The sequence below is a fragment of the Erinaceus europaeus genome, chromosome 9 (genome assembly GCF_950295315.1).
Source record: "Erinaceus europaeus chromosome 9, mEriEur2.1, whole genome shotgun sequence".
NCBI lineage: Eukaryota > Metazoa > Chordata > Mammalia > Eulipotyphla > Erinaceidae > Erinaceus > Erinaceus europaeus.
In genome coordinates this window covers 126460346-126486484 of record NC_080170.1, presented here as the reverse complement: position 1 = coordinate 126486484, position 26139 = coordinate 126460346, and the positions used below count along the sequence as shown (strand labels likewise).

The 26139-nt window shown below is 62.3% G+C and overlaps 4 protein-coding genes across 21 annotated transcripts in view; 2 read left to right on the top strand and 2 right to left on the bottom strand.

The window, feature by feature from the left end:
* MCM3AP (minichromosome maintenance complex component 3 associated protein) overlaps nucleotides 1-10069 on the bottom strand; it is a 68501-nt gene extending 58432 nt beyond the window's left edge. For 2 of the 3 annotated variants that reach the window (XR_009551722.1, XM_060198854.1), the window contains exons 1-2: nucleotides 9974-10052; nucleotides 820-951 (exon numbers count right to left, since the gene is read on the bottom strand). The gene's annotated coding sequence lies outside the window, so the exon portion shown is untranslated. Of the gene's footprint in view, nucleotides 1-819; nucleotides 952-9973 lie in introns of all 3 variants that reach the window. The other variant, XM_060198856.1, reaches the window with a different exon arrangement.
* PCNT (pericentrin) overlaps nucleotides 1-26139 on the top strand; it is a 105264-nt gene that overhangs the window by 3578 nt on the left and 75547 nt on the right. For 12 of the 13 annotated variants that reach the window (XM_060198842.1, XM_060198849.1, XM_060198843.1 and 9 more), the window contains exon 1: nucleotides 25156-25268. The exons of the other annotated variant lie outside the window; for it this stretch is intronic. In XM_060198842.1, the coding sequence (XP_060054825.1) occupies nucleotides 25218-25268 (51 nt within the window). In that variant the 5' untranslated portion in view covers nucleotides 25156-25217. Of the gene's footprint in view, nucleotides 1-25155; nucleotides 25269-26139 lie in introns of those variants that run through there. 13 annotated transcript variants of the gene reach the window in all.
* YBEY (ybeY metalloendoribonuclease) lies at nucleotides 10787-14313 on the top strand. Of its 2 annotated transcripts, XR_001601825.2 has the most exons (5): nucleotides 10787-11103; nucleotides 11386-11514; nucleotides 12306-12374; nucleotides 13807-13886; nucleotides 14009-14313. XR_001601825.2 is itself a non-coding variant. In XM_007537923.3 (4 exons), the coding sequence occupies exons 1-4, from the start codon at nucleotides 10894-10896 to the stop codon at nucleotides 14105-14107; spliced, it is 507 nt and encodes a 168-aa protein (XP_007537985.1). In that variant the 5' UTR covers nucleotides 10787-10893; the 3' UTR covers nucleotides 14108-14313. The 2 variants fall into 2 exon arrangements, 1 of the variants encoding a protein (XP_007537985.1); XM_007537923.3 differs by lacking the exon at nucleotides 13807-13886.
* On the bottom strand, nucleotides 15829-23277 carry C9H21orf58 (chromosome 9 C21orf58 homolog). 3 transcript variants are annotated; one of them, XM_060198866.1, is made up of 9 exons: nucleotides 22907-23277; nucleotides 21115-21175; nucleotides 20334-20413; nucleotides 18982-19131; nucleotides 18057-18168; nucleotides 17003-17109; nucleotides 16604-16809; nucleotides 16329-16393; nucleotides 15829-16085 (listed from the first exon to the last, which is right to left on the bottom strand). In XM_060198866.1, exons 1-8 carry the CDS (start codon nucleotides 22964-22966, stop codon nucleotides 16351-16353), a joined length of 819 nt encoding a protein of 272 aa, XP_060054849.1. In that variant the 5' UTR covers nucleotides 22967-23277; the 3' UTR covers nucleotides 15829-16085; nucleotides 16329-16350. The 3 variants fall into 3 exon arrangements, with proteins under 3 accessions (XP_060054849.1, XP_016050184.2, XP_060054850.1); XM_016194698.2 differs by having other exon boundaries at nucleotides 16604-16797; nucleotides 22907-23276; XM_060198867.1 differs by having other exon boundaries at nucleotides 21115-21279; nucleotides 22907-23275.

Sequence of the window (26139 nt, the reverse complement as noted above, 5' to 3'; positions counted from 1 at the left end):
ACCCAGGTTCAAGCCCCTACCCCCACCTGCAGGCAGTTAGCTTCACGAGCAATGAAGCAGGGCTGCAGGTCTCTCTCTCTCCCCCTCCCTCCTTATATCCCCCTTCCACCTTCTCTATCTCTATCCAAAAAAGAAATGGAGGTAAGGGAGAAGAAAAGTAAAAATGGCCACTGGGAGCAGAGGACTGGTCACACAGGCACCGAGCCCCAGCAATAACCCTGATGGCAATAAATAAATAGATGGCCACAGTTTCATCCTGATGGAAAGCTAAGAAAATGCCCTGTAGAGCTCGGCCCAACCCCGCTCCCTTGCTGTGCATGGTGCTCTTGTGACCTAGGGTGCAACCCGGAGCCACACATGTGGTCAGCTCTGAATTTTCCCCATCGAGTTCCATCTCCAGCACCCAAGAAGGGGATGTCTAGTGGCCCGGAGGCAGTTCAGTGGATGATGTGTCTGACCCCAGCACCGCATGTCCCAGAGTGACGCTCTGACTCTCTCCCTCCCTTCCCCATTAATAAATCAATCTTTAGGGGGCTGGGTGGTGGTGCCCCTGATTGAGCGCACACATTACAGTGCGTAAAGACACGTGTTCAAGGCCCCCCAGTCCCACCTGCAGGGGGGAAGCTTTTTAAGTGAAGCAGTGTTGCAGGTGTCTCTCCCTCTGTTTGTTTTTTTAATTGTCAACAGGATTATTGCTGGCGTTGAGCACCAGCACAACCCACCACTCCCAGTGGCTGTTATTTCCTTTTTTTCTATTTTATTGGGTAGGACAGAGATGGGGGGAGAGACAGAGTGACCCACAGCCCAGCTTTACCACACCTGAAGCTTCCTCCCTGCAGGTGGGGAGCGAGGAGCGCGGGTTCAAGCCCAGGTCCTTGTGCTCTGTAACATGCGCGCTCAGCCAGGTGCACCCCCGCGTGCCCCCTCAACTCTCTCTGCCAGACGTGTAGGCTAAAAATAGCAAAACGACTAAATAAATCTTTAAAAGTAAAGGCCGTTTAGCCAACATCACTCTATGGGGGTCATGGATGAGCCAATGACCAGGTTGATTTCCAGGAGAGGGTGGACTTTGCTCATGTGAGCAGTGTCTCTGTGTCTCTCTCCCCTCAGTCTGTCTCTCCCCTAAGCGTCTGTCTCTCACCTCAGCGTCTGTCTCTCCCCTCAGCATCTCTGTCTCTCCCCTCAGCATCTGTCTCTCCCCTCAGAGCCTGTCTCTCCCCTCAGCGCCTGTCTCTCCCCTCAGCACCTGTCTCTCCCCTCAGCGTCTCTGTCTCTCCCCTCAGCGTCTCTGTCTCTCCCCTCAGCGCCCGTCTCTCCCCTCAGCGCCCGTCTCTCCCCTCAGCGCCGGTCTCTCCCCTCAGCGCCGGTCTCGCCCCTCAGCGCCGGTCTCTCCCCTCAGCGTCTCTGTCTCTCCCATCAGCGTCTCTGTCTCTCCCCTCAGCGCCTGTCTCTCCCCTCAGCGCCTGTCTCTCCCCTCAGCGCCTGTCTCTCCCCTCAGCGCCTGTCTCTCCCCTCAGCGCCTGTCTCTCCCCTCAGCGTCTGTCTCTCCCCTCAGCGTCTGTCTCTGCCCTCAGCGTTTCTGTCTCTCACTCAGCGTTTCTGTCTCTCCCCTCAGCGCCTGTCTCTCCCCTCAGCGCGTCTCTCCCCTCAGCGCCTGTCTCTCCCCTCAGCGCCTGTCTCTCCCCTCAGCGCCTGTCTCTCCCCTCAGCGCCTGTCTCTCCCCTCAGCGCCTGTCTCTCCCCTCAGCGTCTCTGTCTCTCCCCTCAGCGCCTGTCTCTCCCCTCAGCGTCTGTCTCTCCCCTCAGCGTCTGTCTCTCCCCTCAGCGCCTGTCTCTCCCCTCAGCGCCTGTCTCTCCCCTCAGGGTCTCTGTCTCTCCCCTCAGCGCCTGTCTCTCCCCTCAGCGCCTGTCTCTCCCCTCAGCGTCTCTGTCTCTCCCCTCAGCGCCTGTCTCTCCCCTCAGCGTCTCTGTCTCTCCCCTCAGCGTCTCTGTCTCTCCCCTCAGCGCCGGTCTCTCCCCTCAGCGCCGGTCTCTCCCCTCAGCGCCTGTCTCTCCCCTCAGCGTCTCTGTCTCTCCCCTCAGCGTCTCTGTCTCTCCCCTCAGCGCCTGTCTCTCCCCTCAGCGCCTGTCTCTCAACTCAGCGTCTGTCTCTCCCCTCAGCGTCTGTCTCTCCCCTCAGCGTTTCTCTCTCTCCCCTCAGCGCCTGTCTCTCCCCTCAGCGCCTGTCTCACCCCTCAGCGCCTGTCTCTCCCCTCAGCGCCTGTCTCTCCCCTCAGCGCCTGTCTCTCCCCTCAGCGCCTGTCTCTCCCCTCAGCGCCTGTCTCTCCCCTCAGCGCCTGTCTCTCCCCTCAGCGTCTCTGTCTCTCCCCTCAGCGTCTGTCTCTCCCCTCAGCGTCTGTCTCTCCCCTCAGCGTCTGTCTCTCCCCTCAGCGTCTCTGTCTCTCCCCTCAGCGTCTCTGTCTCTCCCCTCAGCGCCTCTGTCTCTCCCCTCAGCGCCTGTCTCTCCCCTCAGCGCCTGTCTCTCCCCTCAGCGCCTGTCTCTCCCCTCAGCGCCTGTCTCTCCCCTAAGCGCCGGTCTCTCCCCTCAGCGCCTGTCTCTCCCCTCAGCGTCTCTGTCTCTCCCCTCAGCGTCTCTGTCTCTCCCCTCAGCGCCTGTCTCTCCCCTCAGCGCCTGTCTCTCCCCTCAGCGCCTGTCTCTACCCTCAGCGCCTGTCTCTACCCTCAGCGTCTGTCTCTCCCCTCAGCGTGTCTCTCCCCTCAGCGTTTCTGTCTCTCCCCTCAGCGCCTGTCTCTCCCCTCAGCGCCTGTCTCTCCCCTCAGCGTCTCTGTCTCTCCCCTCAGCGCCTGTCTCTCCCCTCAGCGCCTGTCTCTCCCCTCAGCGTCTCTGTCTCTCCCCTCAGCGTCTGTCTCTCCCCTCAGCGCGTCTCTCCCCTCAGCGTCTGTCTCTCCCCTCAGCGCCTGTCTCTCCCCTCAGCGCCTGTCTCTCCCCTCAGCGCCTGTCTCTCCCCTCAGCGTCTCTGTCTCTCCCCTCAGCGCCTGTCTCTCCCCTCAGCGCCTGTCTCTCCCCTCAGCGCCTGTCTCTCCCCTCAGCGCCTGTCTCTCCCCTCAGCGTCTCTGTCTCTCCCCTCAGCGTCTCTGTCTCTCCCCTCAGCGTCTCTGTCTCTCCCCTCAGCGCCTGTCTCTCCCCTCAGCGCCTGTCTCTCCCCTCAGCGCCTGTCTCTCCCCTCAGCGTCTGTCTCTCCCCTCAGCGCGTCTCTCCCCTCAGCGTCTCTGTCTCTCCCCTCAGCGCGTCTCTCCCCTCAGCGTCTCTGTCTCTCCCCTCAGCGCCTGTCTCTCCCCTCAGCGTCTGTCTCTCCCCTCAGCGTCTGTCTCTCCCCTCAGCGTCTGTCTCTCCCCTCAGCGTCTGTCTCCCCTCAGCGTCTCTGTCTCTCCCCTCAGCGTCTCTGTCTCTCCCCTCAGCGTCTCTGTCTCTCCCCTCAGCGCGTCTCTCCCCTCATCGCCTGTCTCTCCCCTCAGCGCCTGTCTCTCCCCTCAGCGCCTGTCTCTCCCCTCAGCGTCTCTGTCTCTCCCCTCAGCGTCTCTGTCTCTCCCCTCAGCGCCCGTCTCTCCCCTCAGCGCCGGTCTCTCCCCTCAGCGCCGGTCTCGCCCCTCAGCGCCGGTCTCTCCCCTCAGCGTCTCTGTCTCTCCCATCAGCGTCTCTGTCTCTCCCCTCAGCGCCTGTCTCTCCCCTCAGCGCCTGTCTCTCCCCTCAGCGCCTGTCTCTCCCCTCAGCGCCTGTCTCTCCCCTCAGCGCCTGTCTCTCCCCTCAGCGTCTGTCTCTCCCCTCAGCGTCTGTCTCTGCCCTCAGCGTTTCTGTCTCTCACTCAGCGTTTCTGTCTCTCCCCTCAGCGCCTGTCTCTCCCCTCAGCGCGTCTCTCCCCTCAGCGCCTGTCTCTCCCCTCAGCGCCTGTCTCTCCCCTCAGCGCCTGTCTCTCCCCTCAGCGCCTGTCTCTCCCCTCAGCGCCTGTCTCTCCCCTCAGCGTCTCTGTCTCTCCCCTCAGCGCCTGTCTCTCCCCTCAGCGTCTGTCTCTCCCCTCAGCGTCTGTCTCTCCCCTCAGCGCCTGTCTCTCCCCTCAGCGCCTGTCTCTCCCCTCAGGGTCTCTGTCTCTCCCCTCAGCGCCTGTCTCTCCCCTCAGCGCCTGTCTCTCCCCTCAGCGTCTCTGTCTCTCCCCTCAGCGCCTGTCTCTCCCCTCAGCGTCTCTGTCTCTCCCCTCAGCGTCTCTGTCTCTCCCCTCAGCGCCGGTCTCTCCCCTCAGCGCCGGTCTCTCCCCTCAGCGCCTGTCTCTCCCCTCAGCGTCTCTGTCTCTCCCCTCAGCGTCTCTGTCTCTCCCCTCAGCGCCTGTCTCTCCCCTCAGCGCCTGTCTCTCCCCTCAGCGCCTGTCTCTCAACTCAGCGTCTGTCTCTCCCCTCAGCGCCTGTCTCTCCCCTCAGCGCCTGTCTCTCCCCTCAGCGTTTCTCTCTCTCCCCTCAGCGCCTGTCTCTCCCCTCAGCGCCTGTCTCACCCCTCAGCGCCTGTCTCTCCCCTCAGCGCCTGTCTCTCCCCTCAGCGCCTGTCTCTCCCCTCAGCGCCTGTCTCTCCCCTCAGCGCCTGTCTCTCCCCTCAGCGCCTGTCTCTCCCCTCAGCGTCTCTGTCTCTCCCCTCAGCGTCTGTCTCTCCCCTCAGCGTCTGTCTCTCCCCTCAGCGTCTGTCTCTCCCCTCAGCGTCTCTGTCTCTCCCCTCAGCGTCTCTGTCTCTCCCCTCAGCGCCTCTGTCTCTCCCCTCAGCGCCTGTCTCTCCCCTCAGCGCCTGTCTCTCCCCTCAGCGCCTGTCTCTCCCCTCAGCGCCTGTCTCTCCCCTAAGCGCCGGTCTCTCCCCTCAGCGCCTGTCTCTCCCCTCAGCGTCTCTGTCTCTCCCCTCAGCGTCTCTGTCTCTCCCCTCAGCGCCTGTCTCTCCCCTCAGCGCCTGTCTCTCCCCTCAGCGCCTGTCTCTACCCTCAGCGCCTGTCTCTACCCTCAGCGTCTGTCTCTCCCCTCAGCGTGTCTCTCCCCTCAGCGTTTCTGTCTCTCCCCTCAGCGCCTGTCTCTCCCCTCAGCGCCTGTCTCTCCCCTCAGCGTCTCTGTCTCTCCCCTCAGCGCCTGTCTCTCCCCTCAGCGCCTGTCTCTCCCCTCAGCGTCTCTGTCTCTCCCCTCAGCGTCTGTCTCTCCCCTCAGCGCGTCTCTCCCCTCAGCGTCTGTCTCTCCCCTCAGCGCCTGTCTCTCCCCTCAGCGCCTGTCTCTCCCCTCAGCGCCTGTCTCTCCCCTCAGCGTCTCTGTCTCTCCCCTCAGCGCCTGTCTCTCCCCTCAGCGCCTGTCTCTCCCCTCAGCGCCTGTCTCTCCCCTCAGCGCCTGTCTCTCCCCTCAGCGTCTCTGTCTCTCCCCTCAGCGTCTCTGTCTCTCCCCTCAGCGTCTCTGTCTCTCCCCTCAGCGCCTGTCTCTCCCCTCAGCGCCTGTCTCTCCCCTCAGCGCCTGTCTCTCCCCTCAGCGTCTGTCTCTCCCCTCAGCGCGTCTCTCCCCTCAGCGTCTCTGTCTCTCCCCTCAGCGCGTCTCTCCCCTCAGCGTCTCTGTCTCTCCCCTCAGCGCCTGTCTCTCCCCTCAGCGTCTGTCTCTCCCCTCAGCGTCTGTCTCTCCCCTCAGCGTCTGTCTCTCCCCTCAGCGTCTGTCTCCCCTCAGCGTCTCTGTCTCTCCCCTCAGCGTCTCTGTCTCTCCCCTCAGCGTCTCTGTCTCTCCCCTCAGCGCGTCTCTCCCCTCATCGCCTGTCTCTCCCCTCAGCGCCTGTCTCTCCCCTCAGCGCCTGTCTCTCCCCTCAGCGTCTCTGTCTCTCCCCTCAGCGCCTGTCTCTCCCCTCAGCGTCTCTGTCTCTCCCCTCAGCGCCTGTCTCTCCCCTCAGCGCCTGTCTCTCCCCTCAGCGTCTGTCTCTCCCCTCAGCGCCTGTCTCTCCCCTCAGCGTCTCTGTCTCTCCCCTCAGCGCCTGTCTCTCCCCTCAGCGCCTGTCTCTCCCCTCAGCGCCTGTCTCTCCCCTCAGCGTCTCTGTCTCTCCCCTCAGCGTCTGTCTCTCCCCTCAGCGCCTGTCTCTCCCCTCAGCGTCTCTGTCTCTCCCCTCAGCGCCTGTCTCTCCCCTCAGCGCCTGTCTCTCCCCTCAGCGCCTGTCTCTCCCCTCAGCGCCTGTCTCTCCCCTCAGCGCCTGTCTCTCCCCTCAGCGTCTCTGTCTCTCCCCTCAGCGACTGTCTCTCCCCTCAGCGCCTGTCTCTCCCCTCAGCGCCTGTCTCTACCCTCAGCGTCTGTCTCTCCCCTCAGCGTCTGTCTCTCCCCTCAGCGTTTCTGTCTCTCCCCTCAGCGCCTGTCTCTCCCCTCAGCGCCTGTCTCTCCCCTCAGCGTCTCTGTCTCTCCCCTCAGCGCCTGTCTCACCCCTCAGCGCCTGTCTCTCCCCTCAGCGCCTGTCTCTCCCCTCAGCGCCTGTCTCTCCCCTCAGCGCCTGTCTCTCCCCTCAGCGTCTGTCTCTCCCCTCAGCGTCTCTGTCTCTCCCCTCAGCGCGTCTCTCCCCTCAGCGTCTGTCTCTCCCCTCAGCGCCTGTCTCTCCCCTCAGCGCCTGTCTCTCCCCTCAGCGTCTCTGTCTCTCCCCTCAGCGCCTGTCTCTCCCCTCAGCGTCTCTGTCTCTCCCCTCAGCGCCTGTCTCTCCCCTCAGCGTCTGTCTCTCCCCTCAGCGTCTCTGTCTCTCCCCTCAGCGCCTGTCTCTCCCCTCAGCGCCTGTCTCTCCCCTCAGCGCCTGTCTCTCCCCTCAGCGCCTGTCTCTCCCCTCAGCGTCTCTGTCTCTCCCCTCAGCGCCTGTCTCTCCCCTCAGCGCCTGTCTCTCCCCTCAGCGCCTGTCTCTCCCCTCAGCGCCTGTCTCTCCCCTCAGCGTCTGTCTCTCCCCTCAGCGCCTGTCTCTCCCCTCAGCGTCTCTGTCTCTCCCCTCAGCGTCTCTGTCTCTCCCCTCAGCGTCTGTCTCTCCCCTCAGCGCATGTCTCTCCCCTCAGCGTCTGTCTCTCCCCTCAGCGTCTGTCTCTCCCCTCAGCGTCTCTGTCTCTCACCTCAGCGTCTCTGTCTCTCCCCTCAGCGTCTGTCTCTCCCCTCAGCGTCTGTCTCACCCCTCAGCGTCTCTGTCTCTCCCCTCAGCGTCTGTCTCTCCCCTCAGCGCCTGTCTCTCCCCTCAGCGCCTGTCTCTCCCCTCAGTGTCTCTGTCTCTCCCCTCAGCGCCTGTCTCTCCCCTCAGCGCCTGTCTCTCCCCTCAGCGCCTGTCTCTCCCCTCAGCGCCTGTCTCTCCCCTCAGCGCCTGTCTCTCCCCTCAGCGCCTGTCTCTCCCCTCAGCGTCTGTCTCTCCCCTCAGCGTCTGTCTCTCCCCTCAGCGTCTCTGTCTCTCCCCTCAGCGCCTGTCTCTCCCCTCAGCGCCTGTCTCTCCCCTCAGCGTCTCTGTCTCTCCCCTCAGCGTCTCTGTCTCTCCCCTCAGCGTCTCTGTCTCTCCCCTCAGCGTCTGTCTCTCCCCTCAGCGTCTGTCTCTCCCCTCAGCGCCTGTCTCTCCCCTCAGCGCCTGTCTCTCCCCTCAGCGTTTCTGTCTCTCCCCTCAGCGTTTCTGTCTCTCCCCTCAGCGCCTGTCTCTCCCCTCAGCGCGTCTCTCCCCTCAGCGTCTGTCTCTCCCCTCAGCGCCTGTCTCTCCCCTCAGCGCCTGTCTCTCCCCTCAGCGCCTGTCTCTCCCCTCAGCGCCAGTCTCTCCCCTCAGCGTCTGTCTCTCCCCTCAGAGTGTCTCTCCCCTCAGCGCCTGTCTCTCCCCTCAGCGCCTGTCTCTCCCCTCAGCGTCTGTCTCTCCCCTCAGCGCCTGTCTCTCCCCTCAGCGCCTGTCTCTCCCCTCAGCGCCTGTCTCTCCCCTCAGCGTCTCTGTCTCTCCCCTCAGCGCCTGTCTCTCCCCTCAGCGCCTGTCTCTCCCCTCAGCGCCTGTCTCTCCCCTCAGCGTCTGTCTCTCCCCTCAGCGTCTCTGTCTCTCCCCTCAGCGCCTGTCTCTCCCCTCAGCGTCTCTGTCTCTCCCCTCAGCGTCTCTGTCTCTCCCCTCAGCGCCTGTCTCTCCCCTCAGCGCCTGTCTCTCCCCTCAGCGCCGGTCTCTCCCCTCAGCGCCTGTCTCTCCCCTCAGCGTCTCTGTCTCTCCCCTCAGCGTCTCTGTCTCTCCCCTCAGCGCCTGTCTCTCCCCTCAGCGCCTGTCTCTCCCCTCAGCGCCTGTCTCTCCCCTCAGCGTCTGTCTCTCCCCTCAGCGCCTGTCTCTCCCCTCAGCGCCTGTCTCTCCCCTCAGCGCCTGTCTCTCCCCTCAGCGCCTGTCTCTCCCCTCAGCGCCTGTCTCTCCCCTCAGCGCCTGTCTCTCCCCTCAGCGCCTGTCTCTCCCCTCAGCGCCTGTCTCTCCCCTCAGCGCCTGTCTCTCCCCTCAGCGTCTGTCTCTCCCCTCAGCGCCTGTCTCTCCCCTCAGCGTCTCTGTCTCTCCCCTCAGCGTCTGTCTCTCCCATCAGCGCCTGTCTCTCCCCTCAGCGTCTCTGTCTCTCCCCTCAGCGTCTCTGTCTCTCCCCTCAGCGTCTGTCTCTCCCCTCAGCGTCTGTCTCTCCCCTCAGCGTCTCTGTCTCTCCCCTCAGCGTCTGTCTCTCCCCTCAGCGTCTCTGTCTCTCCCCTCAGCGTCTCTGTCTCTCCCCTCAGCGTCTCTGTCTCTCCCCTCAGCGCATCTCTCCCCTCATCGCCTGTCTCTCCCCTCAGCGCCTGTCTCTCCCCTCAGCGCCTGTCTCTCCCCTCAGCGTCTCTGTCTCTCCCCTCAGCGCCTGTCTCTCCCCTCAGCGCGTCTCTCCCCTCAGCGTCTCTGTCTCTCCCCTCAGCGCCTGTCTCTCCCCTCAGCGTCTGTCTCTCCCCTCAGCGCCTGTCTCTCCCCTCAGCGCCTGTCTCTCCCCTCAGCGTCTCTGTCTCTCCCCTCAGCGCCTGTCTCTCCCCTCAGCGCCTCTGTCTCTCCCCTCAGCGCCTGTCTCTCCCCTCAGCGCCTGTCTCTCCCCTCAGCGCCTGTCTCTCCCCTCAGCGCCTGTCTCTCCCCTCAGCGTCTCTGTCTCTCCCCTCAGCGCCTGTCTCTCCCCTCAGCGCCTGTCTCTCCCCTCAGCGCCTGTCTCTCCCCTCAGCGTCTCTGTCTCTCCCCTCAGCGTCTCTGTCTCTCCCCTCAGCGCCTGTCTCTCCCCTCAGCGCCTGTCTCTCCCCTCAGCGCTGGTCTCTCCCCTCAGCGCCTGTCTCTCCCCTCAGCGTCTCTGTCTCTCCCCTCAGCGTGTCTCTCCCCTCAGCGTCTGTCTCTCCCCTCAGCGCCTGTCTCTCCCCTCAGCGTCTCTGTCTCTCCCCTCAGCGCCTGTCTCTCCTCTCAGCGTCTCTGTCTCTCCCCTCAGCGTCTGTCTCTCCCCTCAGCGTCTGTCTCTCCCCTCAGCGTCTGTCTCTCCCCTCAGCGTCTGTCTCTCCCCTCAGCGTCTGTCTCTCCCCTCAGCGCGTCTCTCCCCTCAGCGTCTGTCTCTCCCCTCAGCGTCTCTGTCTCTCCCCTCAGCGCCTGTCTCTCCCCTCAGCGTCTGTCTCTCCCCTCAGCGCCGGTCTCTCCCCTCAGCGTCTCTGTCTCTCCCCTCAGCGTCTGTCTCTCCCCTCAGCGCCGGTCTCTCCCCTGGTGCGTCTCCTCTCAGTGTCTCTGTATCTCTGCAGTAAGATACCAGGAAATAACAATAAAAGCATCGGTGGGGGTGCGGCACACACAGGCGAGGCCGCGGCCCCGGGTCCGAGCAGCCTCCCGCCCCGGCGCCGAGCCGGGACCCCCGCGAGACCCTGCCCGCACCGCCCCCGGCCCCGGGTCCGAGTCGACCGCAGCGCCCCGCGCCACCCGCCCCAGCCGCCACCTGCACCCGCCGCCCAGGCCGCGCAGGATCCGACCGCAGCCCGGAAGCCGGACGGAGAACGCGGCGGACCAACTTCCGGCGGCAGACTTCCGGTCCGTCCGCGGCGACAGCCCCACCGCCAAGGACGCAGCGCGCGGGTTCCGCTCGTCACAAGGCGCCGCGCGAGGCGGTCGCCTCAGGGGAGCTTCGCGCTCAGCACGGCGGGTGCGCGGCGCCAGGGGGTCGAGTCCAGCGCCGGAGCCTCTCAACCCCCGAGCCGGGCCCTCGGCGACCGGCAACTCAGCCTGGTACTTCCCCCTTCAGCCCTCGGCACTGACCGTTAGGCCTCAGGCCCTCTGCCCTCTGCCCTCTGCCCCTCAGCCCTGACCCCTCAGCCCTCGGTACAGGCCCTCAGCAACACATCCCTCAGCTCCTCAGCCCCTCATTACATCAGCCGCCGGCATCACACCCCTCAGCCCTCAGCCCTCAAGCCTACAGCCCCTCCGCCATACCCCTCAGCCCCTCACACCCTCAGCCCTCAACCGGCAGCCCCTCAGCCATCGGGCCCCTCAGCCCTCACCCGGCAGCCCCTCAGCCCTCACCCGGCAGCCCCTCAGCCATCGGGCCCCTCAGCCATCGGGCCCCTCAGCCCTCACCCGGCAGCCCCTCAGCCCTCACCCGGCAGCCCCTCAGCCCCTCACCCGGCAGCCCCTCAGCCCTCACCCGGCAGCCCCTCAGCCCTCACCCGGCAGCCCCTCAGCCCCTCACCCGGCAGCCCCTCAGCCCTCACCCGGCAGCCCCTCAGCCATCGGGCCCCTCAGCCCTCACCCCTGGGCCTGCTCACCCTCACACAGGGCGGGCCCAGTGCAGCCTCTGCCAGTCGCAGTTCCTGTCGGCGTGGCCGACCGTCCTCGTGAGGACCGAACTCAGGGCCCGGCGCCATGAGCCTGCTGCTCCGGAACCTGCAGCGTGCGGTCCCGCTGCGCCGTGCCCCCCTGCGCCGCCGGCTGCAGGCGCTCCGGGCCGTCATGGGCGTGGAGCGCTTCGACCTGGCTGTGGTGTGCGCCGACGATGCGGCCATGAGGCGCCTCAACCGAGTGTTCCGGCAGCGGGACGCCCCGACCGACGTGCTCGCCTTTCCCTTCCATGAGGTGTGCTTGGTCTCCTGCCTCAGCCTCCTTTCGGCCCGGAGCGGCCCTGCTGTGACCGGGGCTGCAGGGCCGGGGAATTCTGGGCGTGGGTGGTGTGGCCCTGAGCATGGAGCCTCCTGGGCTGCTGTGGGAGGGCGGGCGAGGGTGCCAGCCAGCAGCGACGCCGCAGCCTAGCTCCCTTGGCCCTGCAGCCCCACAGCCGTACAGCCCCAGACCAGCGGAGGTGCTTCCCTGCCTTGGGGTCAGTCTGTCTGCAGCCCCTCTAAGTCTGTCTGTTCGCAGAACCTGAAGGCAGGAGAGCTGCCGCAGCCCACCTTCCCCGATGACTACAACCTGGGGGACATCATCCTGGGTGTGGAGCTCATCTCCCAGCAGTGTGAGGAGCACGAGGACTACTACGACGTGCTGACCGTGAGTGCATCGGGTCTGCGTGGCCTCCATCAGCCCTTCAGCCTGGAAAGGCCTGGAGGTGGGCGGGGAGGTAGCAGAATGGTTATGCAAAGAGACTCACCCTGAGGCTCCAGATACCAGGTTCAGTTCCCCACACACCCACGAGCCAGGTCTGAGCAGGGCTTTGGTTAAAAAAAGAAAAATTCAAAAACCGGGCTGGGGAGATAACATAATGATTCTGCAAAGGGGCTCTCCTGCCTGAGGCTCTGAGGTCCTAAATTCACTCCCCAGGACCACCATTAGCCAAAGCTGAGCAGGGCTCTGGTAAAATAAGTAAATAAATAAATGCCCCAGAGGCCACACCTTTGTCCCTTGCAGAACAGAGCAACTAACTGGGGGACCCTCCTTCACTGTGGCACAGAGATAACTGCCTGGTGGCCATGGTGGGTAAGGGGGAAAGGATGGGGCCCACAGCAGCCTTGCCTAGCTTTCCCCTCTGGAGGCCGCTTTCCTGACTCAGATCTGCTGAACAAGCTTCATCTGCAGTGCCAGCGTGCGCAGTGGCCAGGCCTTGCCTCACTTAAGGATCAAGTATTCTGAGAAGCCGTGTGTGTCTAGTTGAGCACTGTGCCAGCCTGGTTGGTACCCCATACTTACCAGATGAAGTAGATGGATTCTCCCCACTTGAGATGGAGGGGACTGAGGCCCTGGGTCTTCTGGACTTTGAGGTGCTGACACCAACCCCTCCCCCCCAGGACAGTGACTTGTCCCTAGGTGGAGACAGCTCACCATTCATTCCACTTGTCTTTCAGGTGACGGCCACCCACGGACTGTGTCACTTGCTGGGCTTCACACACAGCACGGAGGCCGAGTGGCAGAAGGTATAAGCTCTTCCGTCCCGTCCCCATTTGTGCAGAGATACACAGACCCCCTCCCCAAAACCAAAGCCACCCAATTTACTCCTTGAAAGTGAAAACTGCATGAGAGTCAGGAGATAGATCACCCATTGAGCACACACTGTATCACACACAGTGACCTAGGCTCCAGCCCCCTAAACAGTTGAGTAGTGCCATGGTGTCTCTCCTTTCTCTGTTTCTCACCCTCTATCTGGAAAGAAAAAGAAAAATGTGCCCCCTGGTGGTGGTGGTGAAATCGCACAGATATAAATCCCAAGCAAAGCCCTGGTAGCAAGAGAGAGAGAGAAAGGGAGAGAGAGAGAGAATAGTAAATTAAATAATGTTAGAAATGTGTGCTCTACTTAAAAAATTCATGAGGGGGAGTCGGGTGGTAGCACATTTGGCACAAAGCGCAAGGACCGCCGTAAGGATCCCAGTTCGAGCTCCCGGCTCCCCACCTGCAGGGGAGTCGCTTCACAGGCGGTGAAGCAGGTCTGCAGGTGTCTGTCTTTCTCTCACCCTCTCTGTCTTCCCCTCCTTTCTCCAATTCTCTCTGTCCTATCCAACAACAATGACATCAATAATAACTACAACAATAAAACAAGGACAACAAAAGGGAATAAATATATATAAAAAAATTTAATTCATAAGAGGCTCATAATGTTTGTCTTAAATACTGGCTTCCCTGAGTGCTGTTGCTGGCAGAGCTGAACTCCACCAAACCTCTAACAGCCCAGTGTGTTCCAGTCAACAAATCTTGCAAGAACACTGTGAGGACACTAGTTAGTCCTTTGGAAGCAGACTTTAGGATGGGCAAGCATCTCATGGAGACCAGTGGTGGGAGCTCCCTGGAGGGTGTAGGCATTCACTGTGAGGGTCAGTGTCATGAGTGTGTGTGCACAGACTGGCCAGCATCTGTTCATACATGTGTTTAACAAACTCAAGGTACATCTGTAATGAAACAGGTCTACTGAATGTCATACTTTTTTCTTTTCACGGCCTTAGAGGTAGGTAGCACAGTGACAAAACATTAGATTCTCAAGCATGAGGTCTTGCATTTAATCCCTAGCACCATATATGCTAGAGCAATGCTTTGCTTCTGTCTCCTCTGTGTCCCTCGTAATTTTTCTTATGTTTTTGCTTTATTGTGTTTTTGCACCACTAGAGAATGATCTTGGTACCTTGTACATGTGTAGTGCCACAGCCAAGCAGCCTTCACACATTCTACATAATGGGGGGTGGGGCCCAGTGAGGACAAAGAGAGCAAGGCACCACAGCATTGGTCCACCACACATGTAGCTCCCCTGGTATTCTTAAAGGTGATCCCATATGGTGTTGGGTAGGACTTGAACCAGGGCATTGTACAGGGCAAGACACATATTCTACTGGGTGAACCCCTCAATTTTTTTTCACTTAGAAAAAAGTTCCTTGATGCAGTTGACCTGTCCTGTTCCAATGACCTGTGCCCTGTTCTCTCTGGCACAGTTGCCCAGCGAGGTCAGTGTGAGAGAGGCCTTGCAGCTGTGACTTTTAGGCCATGTCTGGCCAGTGGGGTGAGAGGGGCATGCAATGATGTCCTTCCCCTGCGCTGCAGACAGGTCTTCATTCCTTTCTCCCAGATGTTCCACAAGGAGAAGCAGGTTCTGGAGGAGCTGAACCAGCACTTGGGGACCCAGCTGCAGCCCCTGAGCAGAGGCCTCTTCTCAAAGGACACTTGAGGACCTTCCAGACACAGGGACGCAGAGATGGAGATGCCTAGGGACCAGGGGTTCCCCATGCTGGCCCCTGACATGCTCCATATGGGACTGAGTCCTGGAGTAGAGACTGTCCTTGATGAACAAGAGAGATTCCCATTCACTCCTTTGCTCAGCAGCTAGTTTCTTGGCATGTTGTGAGTAAAGGAAGTCTGCTTTGGGGACAGTGACTTGGAGCTTCTACATCCCCTCCTGCTTGTGAGAGGTGTCTCTGTCCCTGTAACCCACCATTTGGGGCCCCCACCCCTGCCCTCCAGCACCATGACTGGAGTCTTCCCTCTGGCCTGTGGTGGGGGGAGCATGAAACTGAGTCAGCAGTGGCCATGTCCCTGGGTGGACCACTTGTTCCTGTCTCACCTGTGGCCTCTGGTGGCATGGGCAGGGCAGGGCTCCAGGAGTACAGCCTCCTCTTACCCCTCACCAACCTACAGCCTGGACTGTGCCAGTTCTGACTGCCGCCTGCCAGGTTCCTGCCACCGTGTCCTCCAAATCTGAAACATCAGCTTTTGCAAAGCTGCTGACACTCAGCAGGAGGAAAGCCAGGCGGTATCACCATGGCATGTCCCAGACCACCGTGGTCACCCTTGCCCTAGGCAGTATCACCATGTGTGGTCCCTGATCAGCATGGTGAACAACAGAGTCATTCAGCCATCACACAAGGTCAGGTTGTCCTTCCTGAGCTCTTTCTGTTACTGACATTGCTTTCTTTATTTAAGGAGGCAGGGGTTTGGTGTCACAATTCTGGGGAAATCCCTGAATGAAATGCCCCCTGACCCCACCTTGGGCCAACGTTCCTATATCTGGACCCCATCACCCTCTCCCGCCCTGCCTGGCTGGTATCTTGGTGGGCTCAGGGATGACCTGTGTACCCCAGCCTCTAATCACTGTAGGGCCTCAGCTAGCAGGGCTACTCTCCCATCACCTCCTGACCATGAACAGGTGGCTGTAAGTCACCAGCATGACCCTCACCCTCACTCAGGCATCAGGGACTTGGGGTTGTGTCAGAACTGAACCAGACTAGACCGCACCAATATTCTTGTCACCACCCCAAGTCATGGCCACAGCCATAGCCACAGCCCAGATGCAGACCCCACACCTCCAGAGCCCACCTCCCTGCAAGGCCTGTGCTGCCCCCATGTTGGCTGGACCCCATCTCAGGTGGCCCCACCCTGCCTGCCACAGGCCCTTCCAGAGCTGAACCCTCAAGGATGCAGAGGACTGTGTGTTTAGTCCCTGAGACTGCCAACTCCTCCAGGGGCCTTCCCTCTGCTTAGTTAATAACAGTGTTGAGAAATGAGACCAAGGAGAACAGCCAAACCAGAGTTGGCACAGTTGATAAAGCACTGGACTCTCAAGCCTGAGGTCCTGAGTTCAATCCCCAGCAGCACATGTACCAGAGTAATGTCTGGTTCTTTATTCTTCTTGTTGATCAAAACCTTTTAAAAAAGAGAGAGAGGGAGGAGGAAAAACAACAAGGGCAACAAAAGGGAAAAATAAAAGTATTTTTTTTTAAAAAGGAGGGAGTATGTTATTGTGCACGAGGCCCAGGTTCAACCCCTGGTGTAGCTACAGTGGGGGAGCTTCACAAGCTGTGGGGCAGTGCAACAGGTGTCTCTCTTCCCCCCACCCCCATTTCTCTGTCTCTGTCCAGTTACAAGGGGAGGGAGGTAATACAGGCACCAAGCGATTGTCAGACTTTTAATGGTGTGCCGTAGCCAGCCCCCATCCTCGGGCACCAGGGCACAGTCCGCACTTGGGAGATGATGCCCACACCCCCAGCATGGGGCGAAGTCCCCTAGGCATCCTCATCCCCCACATCCGTGGGGCGCTGGGTGAAGGGCAGCAGCTTCCTGCTCCTGAGGAGCTCAAGGTACAAGTTCACTGCAGAGTGGCAGTGAGGGCATGCTGAAGCCATTAGACGGCAAGGGGACTGGACTCCCATCTGGAATAGAGGGACCTTGTGAGAACCCCCAGCCAGAAGGTACCGAGCCCCCCCACCCACCCACACACACACAGGAGGAGCCGGCACCTCACCCAGGCTGCAGAGGGAGCCCATCCCAGTACCCGCTCTAGGAGCTGCTCCCTGATGCCAAAGCTCTCCTGCCTTTCTCCCAGGCCTGAGCCCTTGACCCTCAGAGACCCACCTAGGACCCTGTACACACCCTGGGGTGTGGGCCCTGCTCACCCAGCTCACTCCCACTGCAGGCTCACAGGCCAGGGTTCTGTGTAGGCATGATATTGTCAGCTGGCCTGGAGGACAGAGTGACTGGACTGGGGGTGGCACTGCCAGACAGATGGGTGCCCACGGGGCCCTGCTGATACTGGGCACCCCAGGACCACTCACCAGACCACAGGGAACTCCCCCGGGAGGTTCAAAGGGGTCCTTGCTCCACCTGAGGGCCTGCACTGGCCTCAGCAAGGTAGGGTGACTGTCCTTGGGACCCCAGACCCAGAACTTACTGACTCAGTGTGGCTGCAGAAGGCCCAGCCAAGTGGTGCACAGCGGGCAGGAGGCCGGTGCTAACTGGGAGCACGGGGGGCCATGGGGAGCAGCCGAATGGACTGGGTTGCATCGGGGCTGGGGGTGCGTAGTGGTGGTGGTGGTGCACAGCAGACCGGGGATTCTCTGTGCCCCGAGCACACCCAGCAGCAGCCTGTAGAGAGTCCTGCACACAGTCGGCGGCAGGGCGGGTGCCACACTACCCAGCCAGGCTCCTGACCCAGGGGTCAGCCCCCAGGTGCCTGGCAGAAAGATGGGGCCCAAACAGAGAAAGGCAGTTTCCACCCTGGGAGACACTGATAACTCCACACCATGCCCACTGCCAGGAGAGGGTTCCTGCACCCCGACCCTCAGCCTACCTGTGTCTGCAGCCAGGAGACTCCCGGTGGCAGGGCCCTGAGTGTCAGACTGTGCATGAGGACCTGGTGCAACTGTACCGTCTGCATCAGCATCAGCTCCACCATGTCTGTGCGGGACGGGCAGGGTGTCAGTCAGCGTCACACCTCCACACGGAGCCCCCACACCCCTGCACAGGTGGGGGTCAGCCGTGCACCCAAATGCCAAGTCTCATTCCAGGACACAGCTGCCCCTACCACACTGGGGACAGGCATTCTGTGCTGACATGGTCACACGTGTCGACCGTGTCAGGGCTGCATGTGTCTGAATGTGTGTGGAGCGGGAGCCTCACACCGAATGGTCCTCCAGCCCCAGCCGCTCTGATGCAGACAGCACAGCTCAGGACCCTCCTCCAGCACCATAGGCCCCCTCGTGTCCAGCCTCAGACCTAGGCCACATGTGGGTGCCCTACCTGCTGAGCTGTCTCCCCTTCCCTATATGCACTTGTTGGCAAGAGAACCACAATGTTGCTCTGTGTGTAAGGTGCTGGGGGTCAAACACAGGACCTCAGGCCTGCAGGCCAGTGCCATCCACTCACAGGCCGTGTGTCCAGCCAGCCTTGCGAGAAACTGCTCAGGGCACCGAGGCTGTGTGGCGGCCTCAAGGGGAATCTACGTCCTTCTCAGAGCCCCTTGTGGCCCCGTTTGAAAAGAGGCCCTTGCAGAGGTGATGAGGGACTCCAGAGCAATTGCCCCAGGCTCTCTGGGTGGCCCTCGGCCCGGACAGGCAGACGGGAGAGACAGGCCCTGAAGCCCCAGATGCTCAGGGCAGGGACCCTCCTCTGACCCGGCAGAGAGCACACACTGCAGTCTGGGCCTCCCACACACAAATACTCACAGGCCTGTGTCCGAGCAGCCCCTCACAACCCGCTCTATCTTTGCCCAAGGGAAAGAGAGCCTGGCTTCTCTCCACGGATACGGGTTCTCACCCTGCGGTTCCATGGGCAGCACCAGAGGAAGCAAGGCCCGACCACGCAAAGGGCTTCCTTCCAGAAGAGGTGGCTACACGGGGACTTACCTTCCTTGATACTTCCCGGCCTGGGGGTGGGGAAGGCCTGGGGGGGAGGCAGCTGTGCAATGAGGGGCTGCTGGGGCAGCTGCTGAATGATGGTAGTGGGAGCCGGGGGCACCTGGGGGCCAGAGAATGTCCCTCACCTGGTGTGCCCTCAGCGTGTCCTAGCGCCCACCCATCCATGTCCACCTACTGATCCCAACAAGCCCATCTGTCCTGCCCCTCCCATGTGCATACCCACCCAACCATCATCCAGCTTCATTTATTCACCCACCCAACCATCATCCACACATAGCACCATCCACTATCCATCCACCCATCCATCATCTGTCTGTCTACTCACCTACCCATTTGTCTACACTGCCATTGACCTAGTCTACTAGATAGTCCCAGACCTGCCCTCCCCGTTATTTATTTTTATTTATTTATTGAATAGACCACCAGGAATCGAGAGGGAAGAGGAGATAGAGACGGAGAGACACCTGCAGCCCTGCTCCACTCACAAAGCTTTTCCCCTGCAGGTGGGGGACTGGGGACTTGAGCCTGGGCCCTTGGGCATTCTAACGTGCCCTCAACCAGGTGCACCACCACCCAGCCCTGAGCCCGCCCAGTTGTTCATCCACCATCTATCCACCCACCCAGCTGTCATCCACCTATCCGTCAATCTACACCCATCTAGCCACCCATCCAGGTATCCACCCACTATCCACCCACCCAAGAGAAGCTTTAGATGTTGGAGTCTGGCTACTGTCCTGACAGGCCATGTCATGGCCTGAGCATGTCCTTGTCCTCATGAATGCTGACTCTGACCCCTGTGAGAGCCTTGGGAACAGGGCCTGGGAGGGGATGTGAAGTTCCTGAGGGTCCTGCCCCAGTGGGCTGCCCACCCCCCACCCCGCCACTCTGCTTGGCTCTCTGCTAGGAGACTCACCGAGTGATGGAAGACCCTCGGGGTCTCCAGGGCCTGCAGGGTGGGGGGCGTGGAGTAGATGCCCTCAGAGGGCAGCTCTAGGGGCCACGCTGCTCTCTGGACCCGGACCCGGGCTTGGGCTGCAGCAAGCTCCTCCAGGAGGTGCTGGTCCTGTAAGGCCAGGCAGAGACTGCACCCAACAGCCGCCAAAGGGCCTGGGGCCACTGGCATGGGTGCAGGTTGCGGTGCAGGAGGGTTCTGTGTGGCCCCTGGACTCTCCTCCCATCCTGCCCTGGAACCCAGGGCCCCACATGGAGCCTGTGACCCTCTCATGTCCCCTAAGAGCAGCACAGCTTGAGGTGGTACAGTGGCGAGAACACCAGACTTGCAAACATGAGGCCTGATCCCCACGTCACATGTGCCAAGCGAGGCTCTGGCTGTCTCTCCCACGAATGAAGCTTTAAAATGTGATCGGGTCAGGAGTCGGGCGGTAGTGCAGCAGGTTAAACGCAGGTGGTGCAAAGCACAAGGACCAGCACAAGTTTCCCAGTTCAAGCCCCCAGCTCCCCACCTGCAGGGGAGTCGCTTCCCAGGCGGTGAAGCAGGTCTGCAGGTGTCTGTCTTTCTATCCCCCCTCTTTGTCTTCCTCTCCTCTCTCCATTTCTCTCTGTCCTATCCAACAATAATGACAGCAGTAACAATGATGATAAACAACAAGGGCAGGGAGTCGGGCGGTAGCGCAGCGGGCTAAGCACACGTGGCGAGAAGCGCAGGCACCAGCGGAAGGATCTCCGTTTGAGCCCCCGGCTCCCCACCTGCAGGGGAGTCGCTTCACAGGCGGTGAAGTAGGTCTGCAGATGTCTGTCTTTCTCTCCCCCTCTCTGTCTTCCCCTATTTCTCTCTGTCCTATCCAACAATGACAATATCAATAACAACAATAATAACTACTATTAAATTAACAACAAAAGGGAAAAAATGGCCTCCAGGAGCACTGAATTCATACTGCAGGCACTGAGCCCCCAGCGATAACTTCGGAGGCACACACACACACACACACACACACACACACACACACACAAAAATGTGATCGAGTCATGACAGTTCCTTGTCTGCCACTGCCTATGAGCCAGAGCCATAGCTGGCTGCCAAGACCCTGTGCAGAGCAGGACTGGACAGACCCTGGCAGCCTGGGTCCTCTCTGGGGCGGGGTCCTGCCCATGGCAAGTCTGACATGCAGGGGCTCCACCAGAGGGTCCGAGTTGTCCCCCCTCAGGGGCCCTGCACAGGCAGGGGTGAGGGGCAGCAGGTGTCCCTCTGCCTGGGCCCAGGGCCACCCTGGCCTCTGCCCTGGGGCTCCCCGAGTTCCAGCCTACCCAGAGCCTCTGCAGTAGCTGCCTCCTCCGCCGGGCTCCCCGCAGGGCCTCCTCCTCCTTGGTGCCTGGGGCCTCCAGGCCTGCAGGGGGGTGTCCATCAGATCCTTGGGACCTGGGGCTGGGTCTGCGGCAGGGCCCCCTCCCCAGAGGAGAAGGGCTAGAGCTTGGGCCCTGATGGAGGCATGGGGCCTCAAGGCGAGAGTGGGCGTCGTGTCAGGGGTGAAGCCCCCACCCCCGCTGCTGGCTGCAGGAAGTCGAGACAGATGAGGTGCCACAGGGCTCGCGTGACAATTCTGGACTGGAGTGGGCTGGGGGCTCACATGGTGGGCTCTAGGCAATTCCAGGGCCCTGCTCAGGAGAAGACTTGGAAGGACTGTGGGCCCCCCTTTCTCGGGCATGGCAGCCTGTCCCCGCACCCGATTCATCCCCCCTACTTGCTGGATTGACTTGGGTGTGGGCCCAGGCTCTGGGACCCCCTAGCTACCCAGTCCAGGGCACATGACTGCCCTGCCGGCCTGCCTGCACGGGTGTCCTCAAACCTGGCTTCCAAGCCGGGCCCCCATGCCTACGGCTGGTGGGCGCACAGGGACATCTGCTGAGCCGGACACTGAGGAGATGGTACCCCAGGCAGCATAGTGAGGGCGCCAAGGGTACCTCCACCTTGTCTGCGTGCTGTGCTTGAGAAGGCCAGGGTGCTGACACGCTTCCCATGAGGGGACTGAAGGTTCAGTGAGAGGCTACCGGCAGACCTGTGTGTACCAGATGAGGGGTTCCCACCCACCTGGCATCAGGTGGGGCTCCTCGGGGTCCCTGTCCACACTCTCACGCTCCTGCTCCAGTTTCTGTGAGGAAGAGAGACTTGAGGGGCCGCGGCGGCCTGGTGGGTGACTGAGTTCGAGACGCTGGTTCCCACAGAGGTGTGGGGAGTGGAGTGCTGGCGTCAGAGCTGTGGGACCCCACCCGTCTGCTCAGGGTGCAACCCCAACTCTGGGGCAGGGGCAGGGTCCGGGCTCTCCTATGGCTTTGTGGGCTGGGGGCCACCCAGTGCCGTGTGCAGGGCACCCGCTGTGCTGTTGGGACAGGAAGCTGCCGGCCCCGCAGCACTGAGGCCAGCACTCAGCCTGACACACTCGGTCCTGGGTGTTGGTGCTGCCGGGACACCCCACTACCTGTCACACATAAGCACAAGGAAAGAGAGGAGAGGCGATGGCTCACCCGGTGAAGAGCTTGCTCTGCTGTGCTGGAAGCCCTGAGTTTGAGCCCAGGCACCAGCTGGGGGAGTGGGGGGGAGTGGTGGAACGGTGCTGTGAAGCCTCTCTCTCCTCTCGCTCTGCCCTCCCGCCAGAGTAAAGAACAGAATGAAACAGTGGATCCTCAGTATAGGGGCCAGGTGGTGACACACTCGGTTCAGTGCACATGTTCAAATGCTCAAGGACCAGGGTTCAAGCCCCTGGTCCCCACTTGTAGGAGGAAAGCTTTGCGAGTGGTGCAGCAGCGCTACAGGTCCGTCTGTCTGTCTGTCTGTCTGTCTCTCTCTCTCTTCCAGGGTTGTCCTGGGCTCAGTGCCTGCACTACGAATTCACCACTGTCTGTCCGTCTGTCTGTCTGTCTGTCTGTCTCTCCTCCAGGGTTGTCCTGGGCTCAGTGCCTGCACTACGAATTCACCACTGTCTGTCCGTCTGTCTGTCTGTCTGTCTCTCCTCCAGGGTTGTCCTGGGCTCAGTGCCTGCACTACGAATTCACCACTCCTGGTGGCCATTTTTTCAGATCATGAGACGGATGCACTGTCTACTGTACTAAGAAGGCCGCCCATTTCCATTTTATTGGGTAGGACAGAAAAAAAGGGAGGAAGGGGAAATAGGGAGAGAGAAAAGGAGACAACTGCAGGCCTGCTTCACAGCTTGTGAAGCATTCCCCCTGCAGGTGGGGAGCTGAGGGCTCAAACCAGGATCTTTGCGCAGTCCCTGTCCTTAGTACTGTGTGCACTTAACCTGGTGCGCCAGCACCGAGCTCCCCTCTCTTCCTATCTCCCCTTCCCTCCTGATTTCTGGCTGTCTATCCAATAAGTAAATTAAGATAATAGTTTTAAAAAAATGAAACAGGAGTCAGGCAGTATCGCGGCGGGTTAAGCGCAGGTGGCGCAAAGCACAAGGACCGGCGTAAGGATCCCGGTTCGAGCCGCCGGCTCCCCACCTGCAGGGGAGTTGTCGCTTCACAGGCGGTGAAGCAGGTCTGCAGGTGTCTTTCTCTCCCCCTCTCTGTCTTCCCCTCCTCTCTCCATTTCTCTCTGTCCTGTCCAACAACGATGACATCAATAGCAAGGATAATAACTACAACAATAAAAAACAAGGGCAACAAAAGGCAATAAATAAATATATGTTAAAAAGAATGAAACAATGGCGCAGTCTGGGGGCTGCTCAGCAGACTGTGCTGCCTGAGCCCCCCCGCCCCCATTGCCACAGATAAGAGCAGGACGGACCCTGCCAGCCTGGAGCCAGGGACAGCTTGCTTGGGAAGCAGGCAGTCTGCCAGAGGTGTCAAGGACAAGGGACAGGGACACGTGTCTGAATCACCTTCTCCAGGAGCCTCAGGCTCAGCCGGGTCATCTCATCAGCCACGGCGGGGTCCAGCATCCCTGCAGGGGGCACGGCGGGCTGTCCTCGGCTGGGCTCAGCAAGGCTCTGGGAGTGCGGTGGTGGCGGAGGCCTTGGCACGGCTCCCGAGTGCGGAGGACGCTGGGCTGGTCTCTAGGCGGGATCCAGACGGCCTCAGGTTGCCAGGCTCTGCTGAGTTGGGCCCCATGCAGGTTGCCTGGAAACAGCCAGTGTGTGTGTGTGTGTGGGGGGGCGGGCTGGCTGGGCTGGGAGGCAGAGTGGGCACTGCAGGGTGCCCGTCACCCCCAAGTACCATGCGCGCCCGCCAGCCCCGCTAGACAGGAAGGAAGGAAGGCCATACTGGGAGGGGGACTGGGAGAAGGAGTTACCAAGGGGCTAGTCAGTCACCCACTCAGGGCTCCGGGGGAAGGGCGTGGTGGCCTGCCCCAGAGGCACCCAGAGGGCACAAAGCTACTGGGAAGAGTGATGGGCTGCCCAGAAGGGAGTCCACCCAGGGGCTGGGCCCAGACCCCTAGCACTGGGCTGCTGGCGATCGGCCTGTTCCAAGCGTGTGAAGGAGGGGCCGGCCTTGCAGCATCCTCCAGAAGGGTGCGCCTGCCTCTTCAAGTCCTGTGTGCTCAGGCCTGCCCACTGATCAGGACAGTGGCCGGAGCAGACGGGCCGCAAGGTGGGGGCTGTAGTTCACAGCTAGGCCGGCAGCCATGTTCTCTTTGGTCTTTCTCCTCCTCCTCCTCCTCCTCCTATGCTTTGATTGAGATGGGGCGAGACGGGGAGAGAGGGATGAGACACCAGCAGCCCTGGTCCACTGCTCGTGAAGCGTCTCCTAGGTGGGACAGGGGGGCTTGAACCTGTGTCCTGGTGGCCGACCACCTGGGCCCAGCTGGCTATTTCTGTGCACAACCAGGGGCTGGACCTGGACGTTCCTCCACCGAGCCACCTCCCCGGCTGGTAGGCTTCATTTCCTCAAACAAGGTAGGTGTGCAGAGGGATGGAGAAGCTAGGATGTGAGGGTCCCCTTGTTTGCTTGCTTGTTTGCTTGTTCCCCAAACCCAGTATTTATTGACAACAACAGGAACCAGCTGACATAGAGGCCTGACTTCCATTTATCAGGCTTCGGCTAAGGATAGGGGACGGGGGGGTGGCCAGCTCTCTCTCTCTCTCTAGTGTCCATATGCCCTTTTGTCGCCCTTGGTGTAGTTATTGTTGTTGGACAGGACAGAGAGACATGGAGAGAGGAGCGGAGACAGCGGGGGAGAGACAGACAGACACCCGCAGACCTGCCTCACCGCCTGGGAAGCGACTCCCTGCAGGTGGGGAGCCGGGGCTCGAACCGGGATCCTCTCGCCGGTTTTCGCGCCATGTGCGCTCAACCCGCTAGTTTTGAAGTCACTTTAAAGCCAGGAAGGAACTGACTGGGAGGGGCTCTGTCAGGCTCCAGGGCCTGGCTGTGGAACCAGCTGGGACCGGGTGTCAGCCGCCAGTGGGGGCCCCACGGGGTCACGGGGTCGGGTGGGGGGCACGGCGGGGTCACGTGGCATGTGGGGGGCACGGCGGGGGCACGGGGTCGGGTGGGGGCACGGCGGGGTCACGGGGTCGGGTGGGGGCACGGCGGGGTCACGTGGCATGTGGGGGGCACGGCGGGGTCACGTGGCATGTGGGGGGCACGGCGGGGTCACGGGGTCGGGTGGGGGCACGGCGGGGTCACGGGGTCGGGTGGGGGCACGGCGGGGTCACGTGGCATGTGGGGGGCACGGCGGGGTCACGGGGTCGGGTGGGGGCGTCCCCACAGGGAGGCACCGGGGCGTCCTGAGGTCGGCGTCCGGGAAGCGCACACGCGCTAGGCCCGTCCAGCGCATCGGCCAAACGCGGCGGCTCCGAGCAGAGGTCAAAGGGCGGGGCGGGGGGCGGGGGGCGGGGCGCGCGGCCGCCAGTTCCTATTGGGCGGACCCGCCCACTGGGCAGAGAGAGCCTGGTGCCGCCCCTCATTGGTCCGGGCTGGGGCGCGCCTCATTGGACCGCGCGCTTCCTTTAAAACCGAGCGCCAGGAGACGTCCCTGCGCTCTCCTCATTGGTCCGCCTCGGAGGGGCGGAAGTGCGGTCGCACCTGTGGAAGGGCGGCGGGCCGAGCGGGACGGCAGCAGCGCGCGTGCGCGCAGGCTTGGCCGCGGCCTCCTGATTGGTCGAGGGCGGGGGCGGGGCGCGCAAATGCGTGACAGTTGACGGGGCGCGCGGGGGAGGGCGGGAGGACAGGAAGGCGGCGCCCGCGGACATGGACGAGGACGAGCAGCGGCGTCGGAAGGTGGAGGCCGGGAGGGCGAAGGTAACGGCACCCCCGGCCCCGCGCGCTGTCAGCTTGGCGCTGCGCTCTCTGCCCTTCGGGGGCCCACGACCCGCCTCAGGCTCGACCTGCGGCTGGGGGGGGGGCGCTCGGCGCCGCCATCTTGAATCCGCCGCTCTCCGCGGGCCCGCCCCCTACGCCGGTGCAGCCAATCAGCGAGTGGGACTCGACGCGGCCTGCGGCGGGGGCCCAGCTGCGTGGGGGCGTGGCCCGGTGGTCGGGGGCGTGGCCGGGGCGGGGCCTGCGGTCCCTCTGCGTCTCCCCGGCGGCCCTGCGGAGAGTGAGGCGCGGGGCGCGGGGCGCGGGGCCGACCTGGGGGCAAGTGCCACTGCTCCCCCTGCTCCTCCCCTCCCGGACGCACCTGCCCCGTCTCCCCCTCCCCCTCCCCCTCCGGGACGCACCTGCCCCGTCTCCCCCTCCCCCTCCGGGACGCACCTGCCCCGTCTCCCCCCCCCCCTCCGGGACGCACCTGCCCCGTCTCCCCCTCCCCCTCCCCCTCCGGGACGCACCTGCCCCGTCTCCCCCTCCCCCTCCGGGACGCACCTGCCCCTCCTCCCCCTCCCCCTCCGGGACACACCTGCCCCTCCTCCCCCTCCCCCTCCGGGACGCACCTGCCCCGTCTCCCCCTCCCCCTCCGGGACGCACCTGCCCCGTCTCCGCCTCCCCCTCCGGGACGCACCTGCCCCTCCTCCCCCTCCCCCTCCGGGACGCACCTGCCCCGTCTCCCCCTCCCCCTCCGGGACGCACCTGCCCCGTCTCCCCCTCCCCCTCCGGGACGCACCTGCCCCGTCTCCCCCTCCCCCTCCGGGACGCACCTGCCCCGTCTCCCCCTCCCCCTCCGGGACGCACCTGC

Coding starts and splice junctions, on each gene's coding strand:
- YBEY (XM_007537923.3), top strand. CDS start 10,894: ATGAGCCTGCTGCTCCGGAACCTGCAGCGTGCGGTCCCGCTGCGCCGT. Junction 11,515..12,305: donor ACTACTACGACGTGCTGACC/GTGAGTGCATCG, acceptor CTTGTCTTTCAG/GTGACGGCCACCCACGGACT. Junction 12,375..14,008: donor CGGAGGCCGAGTGGCAGAAG/GTATAAGCTCTT, acceptor CCTTTCTCCCAG/ATGTTCCACAAGGAGAAGCA.
- C9H21orf58 (XM_060198866.1), bottom strand. CDS start 22,966: ATGCTGGACCCCGCCGTGGCTGATGAGATGACCCGGCTGAGCCTGAGG. Junction 18,169..18,981: donor CGAGGGTCTTCCATCACTCG/GTGAGTCTCCTA, acceptor TCTGGCCCCCAG/GTGCCCCCGGCTCCCACTAC. Junction 16,810..17,002: donor TCTCCTGGCTGCAGACACAG/GTAGGCTGAGGG, acceptor GACTGTGTGCAG/GACTCTCTACAGGCTGCTGC.